A 7,567-nucleotide genomic window follows, 5' to 3' on the forward strand; every position below is an offset into this window, starting at 1 on the left:
TTGTGTTTAATTAGATGTATGGGTTTCAAATCATAAATGGTAGTCGGGAATGTCCCAATTTACCTCTAAATACATATTTTGACATTTGGTGGAAGAGGTAGAAAAACAATTTAGCATCATTTTCTAATAATACAAAGTTCTCTACTCTCAAGAGTTTTACCAAATTTATCTGTCACTAACAGCCAGTAACGGTTCCTCTAACATGGCTGCACAAAGCTTTGGCTGCTCCATTCTTGTAACTCAGCTTTACATCTTCCAACCTTATTCCCACACATGGAAACTTTGGGCTACAATCGAATGTCATGGCGAATCTAGTGGCGGCTGTCCCACGAATGTCTTGATATGTCACATCACTAACTTTAATTCCCGAAGCCTATTCCATTAGAAGAACGAAAATGAAATTTATTGTTTAAACATAATGTTTTTCTTTTAATGCATACAAATATTGAAATGTACCTGGCCAGGGCAATTTTTATTGTAAGGACAGTAATTTTGATCGATTATGATGGGATTCTTGACATTGGTCATCTTGAGATGTTGAAAACGAATGTTTCTTGCAAACCCACTGCTTGGCCTTCCCCAACTTTTTATTCTCACTCCATTTTGAGTGTTTGTAAATCTACAAGATTTTACTGTCACGTTTTGAACTCCATCCTCCTTCAACGCTTTTCCTAAACTCCCGATGCTGCATCATCCAATAAAATAGTGAGTGTTAAGAGATCTCGCAATCTTTTTAAGATACGTAGGCTACTCCTCTCGTTGTCAATTGGTTTTGTTTTTCAAGTTAAAAGAAACTTAACAAGTACCTAATTCCATGGCCAGGTCCACAAGCAACATTCTCAATCCACAAGTTGGAGGTGCCGGGGCCTATTGAGATGCAGTCGTCGCCAGTGCTGATATCTGAATTGAGAATGGTGACATGAGATGATAGCCCTACGTGAATGCCATCCGTGTTGGGACTATTACCCGAAGCGGAGACCTTTAGTCCTTCCATTTTCACATTGTGGCATTCATTCACTACTATGTGAAAAATCTGGCTATTTAACGAGGTTAATCCACTTATCAAAATGTTTTTCGAATCGGTAAATTCCAGCGACTGCCCATACACAAAACAAAGTATATGATACGTACAACCTTTGTTAAAAAAAATAAAGGAATTTAATTACAGCTCAAAAGGATGAGTGTACCGTGGCTCCACGAGGACAGGTTTTGGCAGAACGTTTGCAAGCCCACAATCCAGCTCCTTGACCATCAAGAGTGCCACCAAAGATGGAAACTCCATTAACAAGGTGAAAAATGATCCAATTTGGAGAGTTGGCATTAACATGGAAGTCGGAAGGAGCCACGAGAGTGCCATCGATGTGTATGTCGATGGCGTCGCTTCTGCATGGCCCGTTGAAAGTTGCATGGCGGAGATAGAATCTACCATTTGGGACGTAAATGGACGAGGACGTAGAAGAGGTACAAGCACGCGCCCATGCTGCTTGGAAGGCCTTGGACGAGTCTGTTTTGGCGTCGGGTTTGGCTCCGAAATTGACGACGTTGAGTGTCTCGGAAGCAGCAAAGGGTGAGTTGAAGAAGATGACGAGTTGCAATGAGAGAAGAAAGGAGGTTGTTCGAGGGTCCATCGTGATTGTGTTGGTTTCTACAACTGGGATGAATTTGGGGGTTTATATAGGGAGAAGAAAGTTCATAAAATGAGTAAAACATGTTTGGAAATTAGGATGGGACGTATTTTCATTCACACTTGTTTTAAAGAGTCGTGACATCATAAATATTAATAAATTAAAAATTAAAAATATATTTTAAATGAATAAATAAATACGTATAGTTTTAAAATATTTTTTGAAAAATGAAATAATAATAAATAAAAAAAGTAGGACTTGGATTGGTTAGGTATAATTGTCGGGTAGAAAGGTAAATTGAGGAAAATAGGGGAAAAGAGTTTGGAGAGAAGAAGCGGAGGATAAAACGGAGAAGAAAACGGCGGGTTCATAGCCAACACCCTCTCCCCCCAACTTCACAATTTCAATGCTTTTCCCTATTTCCATCCTCCACTTTCATCGCCCTTTCCTTCCAAAATTCACACAAATCTTCTCTTCTTTTCTAAAACTCGTTTTATTAGCTTCTCCAAACAAAAAATAAAAAAACATTTAATATCGTGAGCACGAGCCACAACAACCGGCTCAACTCGACTTCGATGATTGAATGAGTTGATGTTTGTCACAATTTTTTTTTAGGTATCACATGTTGCATGTCCATGCTTTGTGGGATAATATTGGTTTGATCCCAAGACTTGCAAAGTTAATATTTGAAAAATATAAAGAGAGGTCGATAGAGAGTAGAATCAGAGAGGAGAACCACTAATAGTTTGGTGTTGAGAAATAACCATGAGTTGTGGGATAGAGACTCAAGGTAGAGGCTTCAAAAATTAGGGCGATGAGTATTTTGAGAAAAGAGCCAGAGGCACAAAGAGAGAGGGTTTGATGGTAGTTGTGAAGAAGGAAGGGTGGACGTGGTGGCACTCAGAGCAATAGAGGAAGAAGAGGGCAGTAACTGAGAGTGCGGACTCTGGGCTGTATTATAGATGAAGAAAGAAAGAGAGGGGCGAAGATAGAGTGAGATTTGCGCCTTGTGGACTGATTTTCTATCGAGCAGATGAGCATGAGTAAAAATAACTTGAGCATATTTTAACTGACTAATAAGAGACCATCATGAGTGGGTGAAAAGCCACAATGATAGATCCATAGACAACGATCGTGTTCACAACACCATCATTGCTAGGAGTGGAGGCCGGTGATGGAACAATAGGCACAGTTGGTGGAGAAGTTGCCAACGCCATAGCAAGTGGTGAAGTTCTAATAGATGGAGAGGGAGCCACGTCCCCAGAGCAAGGGACGAAGATGGTGTTAAAGCCGAAAGAGTCACCACAGTAGGAGAAGGAGCCAATTTTGGCAAGGAGGGCGACGACGACTTGGTTGGCGAAGAGGCCAGTGTGGCGCCCGAATTCTGAAGGTAAATCTCGGTAGAAGGTCGATTAACTTGTCGAGACTCTGTATATTTTTTATGAGAACACTGATGAGGATCTTGAGGTTTTGGTTTCTGTGAATGATGAAAGACCGTTTAGGAAGAAAATGAAAGAGGCTATGTTGGCTAAGGAAAATCAATTTTGTTGGAGAACATGAAGTCGTATGTACATAATATGACGAAAGATGGGTCTGCGAAGGATGATTTGGAGGCCAAAAGATATCGATAAGACTTCCTTATATTGTACTCAAAGTACTTATGACATGATTATAATTGAGAAAATACTTACATTTACTTTAGGGTAATATGTGATAGGATTCAAATATAATTAGGACTATTAATGAACCATGCACTAACCTAGGACCATGCAAGGCCATACCCTACATATTCTCAGATTTCTAGTCACTATGCTATTACACTCTAAGCGACCATGACCTCTCATTATGTAGTGCATTACAAGGCTCTTGATTCCTCTTCCGAGTAGGATGCCCTGTGTCACAACTTAACAGTAGTTGTGCCTCCAAGTAAGTCATCTAGGACGATGATTAGTTTAAATGCGAGAGAATGTCACAACCTAACTATGAAGAAAGTAGGCTTTGACCCTCACATTGCGACAAGAGAAGCGGCGACCCTCAAGTGGCTCCCATTGACCATACGAGGGCTTAGACGAGTGCCATAATGTAACCAAAGAGGATGGTGCATCTTCTAACACACCACAGAGAGTGGGCATTGAAGAGAAGTTGGAGGCATAAACAAGATAGTGGGAAAGAGTGGGAAAGAGTGGCAAAGATTGGCTTGTTGCAAGGCTAGGTAAGGCACCAAATCTTAACCTCAAAAGTTGATGTTCTAGAAGGAATTTGGTCATGCCGTTTTGGAGTTAAATTTGTCCATATGAAATAAGAATGCTCGCCAAATTGTGCCAACCAGACAACGGACGAATGCTCCACGAAACCATACGCCCGTTTGCCAAAATCACTTCTACTCCAGAAGTATTGGAAATGCGTCAAAATGTACTATAGGGGGAGACACGGTGTCAGCTCCCCACCACCCCTAGGCCTTGTGTTCTAACTGAGCTTCCCTGTGGTATATGCGTGTGTCATAGTTAGGGCGAATTCCTTTGAAATGGATTTTTTAAGGACATTACTGAGCGACATGGGTATGCCAGTATTGCGCCCCAATCTAAGCGTCATAGGTTGAATTATACACTTGCTATGCGGTTCGATATCCGTAAATGATATGACATGAGTACGATAGAGCCAATACCTCGATAGAAATTGGATTGATGAATATTTAAGATGTCTCGATGAGATGAGTGATACATGGGCTCAGTCTTGATGACATGAACGAGTGAGTTGTGATGGTCGACGACACTCTGAGACTTAGAATGGCCTCAAGACATATGGGGCATGTCCATTGAGAATCAATAAGCTTGACTTGGTAAAAATAGTTATTCTTTGAATACGTTTAAGAAAATTGTTACTATTTAATTAGGAATAAATTTGAGGAGACTAGTTAAGCTTTGTCAGCTATAAATACTCAATGCTATTTTCACAACAAGAAAAGAATTAACAAGCATAAGTGCTTAAGTTTCCTCGATTAAAAAATCTCTCTCGGCTCAAGTTGTTCTTCCACTTCATTATTTGTTTTGACATATTTTAATCGTGGGTTATTTTCAACATTTGGTATGAGAGTTATGATGCCAAAACAAATGTTGTCACCATTCAAATTTTCTGGTGAGATGTGACAGCGATAAGGAGTGGAAAGGAGGAGGGTGTAACACAAAATACCCGTTACTCACGAAGAATAACTACACAACATGGTTGATAAAGATGCGTGTTAACTTATAGGCAGAAGGCGTGTGGGACGCCGTCGAGCATGGTGACGTTGAGGAGTGTAAGGACAAGTTGACTCTTGCCGCTATCTACCAAGCAGTCCCAAAGGACGTCCTTCTCATGTTGACAGAGAAGGACTCGGCAAAGGCAGCGTGTGAGACGCTGCAAACAATGCATGTTGGTGTGGAACATGTCAAGGAAGTAAAGGTGCAAATCTTGAAGAGTGAGTTTGAGGCTATTCGCATGAAGGATGGTGAGTCAATAGAAGACTTTGTCATGAAGTTGACAACGATCTTTAGTAGCATCCATTCACTAGGCGACGTTGTAGAGGAGATTTGCATCATCAAGAAGTTCCTCCGAGCTATTACCCCAAGATTCATGCAGATTGTCACCTCCATCGAGCAGTTCAGCGACCTCAAAAACATGTCGGTTGAGGGTTTGTCTTAAGGTCCATGAGGAGAGACTTCGTGGCTACAAAGAAAAAGAGGAGGAGAAATACCTCTTACTCACACATGAGGAGTGGGTCGCATGGACGAAAAAGAAAGATGCAAATGACTCTTCTTTTTCAGGTATGAGTGGACTTGACAACCATAACAAAGAAAAAAAAGGTCGTGGATGTGGCCGCGGACGTGGTGGCAAAAGAAGTCGTGACAATACCTCACAAACTCATTAAAATGCCAACCCTTGGAAGGACAAGAGTATGATCAAGTGTTAATCTTGTAGAAAATATGTGCATTATGCGGCAGAGTGCCACAACAAGAAGCTTGATGAGGAGGAAAACCTCATGTTCTCAGATGATGAAGAGCCTACATTGATGTTGGCGAGAAAATGCCCAACATGTTGATGCTCAATGAAGAGAAGGTTATGATGTTCAATGAAGAGAAGTTATGATGAACCCCTTTATAGATGGAGAAGACCAAGTGGAGACAAGTATGTGGTACCTAGACAATGGAACGAGTAACCACATGACCGGAGATCGAGAAAAGTTTGAGGACCTTTATGAGAAGTTCACTGGAAACGCCAACCTTTGCGATGGATCAATTGTACCGATCTAAGGTAAAAGATCTATCTTGTTCCAGTGTAAGAACAACGATCAACGTCTATTGACCATGGCAATATTGTTAGCCTTAGTCAAATGACAAAAGAAGGTAGCAGAGTGGAGGTAGTCAGTCCATTCCTCAAGGCATATGACAAAAATGGAGCCCTATTGATGAAGGTAAAACGGTTGTGAAACCGCCCGTATAAGATACTATTGAAAGACCATCAACATCTTTCAAAAGTATCCATTGACGTTGACAACAATAAAGTGAAGAAGAAACTAATGGGTCAGGAGAAAAAAAACCGACAAACATAGCTAAGAAGAAACCAGAGGCTACTACAATCAGTGAAGAGAAACCTAGATGGCGTATTTCATCATACTTGTCATCTCAACCACATAGGCCTAGAGGAAGGCCACCAGAGTGTAAGAAAAATGGGTCATCAAACTTATCCTCTCAACCACAGAAGGCTAGAGGCATGTCTAAAAAGAAGGTTGAAAGACAAAGGATTGCCCTACAAGATGAAGAAATCCATGCACTTGAGAGAGGTGCATGTTGTGGAATTAAAACTTCTTGGGAAGAATGCAGAGTTGATCAGGACCCAACAATGTTAATACTATAGAACAATATTCAAATGTTCTCATGAAAAGACTCATGAGATGTATGCTAGTTTCACATCAACAAAAAGGATTAGTAAGCATTAATGCTTAAGTTTCCTCTATTCAAAAAGCTCTCTCCTCTCAAGTTGTTATTCCACTTCAGTTATTTGTTTCGACATATTTCGATCGTAGGTCATTTCCAACATAGATGAGATGCAATTTTGCTTTAAGATACCTTAACCCTGAGTAGAGGCCAGATCGAATTGAATGACTTGGACTAGTGTAGAGGCAAGTTGGTTGTGTCAAAGACGATTGAACATACACATGCAGGCGAGATGTGTAGTCGAGCAAGCTTAGATTTTTCGCAAGAAATGTTCGATTTTCAAAGACAAACCTCACTGAGGTCCAATAAAGCCACAAAGTCGGGCGAAAATGTAGATGGGGATTGAATTCTCCTTAAGCCTGGTCATGAGTATGTCAAGATCACAAAGTCGCACAGTTGAAAAAGTACAACTGTGAAAGTTGGTATCAAAGCCACACTTTGTGTGTCTAGTCGGACAAGATAGTCAGAGAAATGGACCCAAGAGTTGATTAAAGACATTACAAGTGTGTGAGAGTGCAGAGCAGGCAGGACAGTTGCAGATCAAAATTAAAATCAGTTGTGAGTTAAAGTCAAGACTACTCGAAATTCATTAGTGTCATGTCGACACCTTATTGTGGGGAGATCTACCTATTAAAGCAAGAACCAAACTTATTTTCCAAGGGCTTGGGGTTTCGATGTTGGCAATAGATGAGACTGAAGGCACACTAGGTCGGGTGTCTTCCAAAGAACCATTCGCGTGAGAGGAATAATGCCAATGATTGTAAGAAAAGAAGTCGGGGGTCAGTTGAGACATGCATTGGCCAAGTGCCAAGTTGAGCACAATGCAAGTCCTTATCGGGGGGATGACCTTACTATATAAAGGCATCCAAATTTGAATGGACGAGAGCTCGATCGAACGAGTTGCTCACTCCGTGAATGTGCCCTAAGGTGCGATCACACATCTATTCATTGAGCCACTGTCTTGTACCA

General features: G+C 41.0%; 1 protein-coding gene across 1 annotated transcript; it reads right to left on the bottom strand.

Moving 5' to 3' along the window:
• LOC111470567 (polygalacturonase-like) lies at positions 1-1,628 on the bottom strand. The gene is made up of 4 exons (XM_023116106.1): positions 1,188-1,628; positions 807-1,096; positions 457-685; positions 1-373 (listed from the first exon to the last, which is right to left on the bottom strand). The coding sequence occupies exons 1-4, from the start codon at positions 1,626-1,628 to the stop codon at positions 176-178; spliced, it is 1,158 nt and encodes a 385-aa protein (XP_022971874.1). The 3' UTR covers positions 1-175.
• Between the last annotated feature and the right edge of the window lie 5,939 nt (positions 1,629-7,567).

Source organism: Cucurbita maxima, unplaced genomic scaffold (genome assembly GCF_002738345.1).
Source record: "Cucurbita maxima cultivar Rimu unplaced genomic scaffold, Cmax_1.0 Cma_Scf00046, whole genome shotgun sequence".
Taxonomy (NCBI): domain Eukaryota; kingdom Viridiplantae; phylum Streptophyta; class Magnoliopsida; order Cucurbitales; family Cucurbitaceae; genus Cucurbita; species Cucurbita maxima.

Excerpts from the sequence above, each read along its gene's own strand:
- LOC111470567 (XM_023116106.1), bottom strand. The coding sequence starts at position 1,628 with ATGGACCCTCGAACAACCTCCTTTCTTCTCTCATTGCAACTCGTCATC. Across the intron at positions 1,097-1,187 it reads CCTGTCCTCGTGGAGCCACG|TCGCTGGAATTTACCGATTC; the intron begins GTACACTCATCC and ends GTGTATGGGCAG. Across the intron at positions 686-806 it reads GGACCTGGCCATGGAATTAG|CATCGGGAGTTTAGGAAAAG; the intron begins GTACTTGTTAAG and ends TGGATGATGCAG.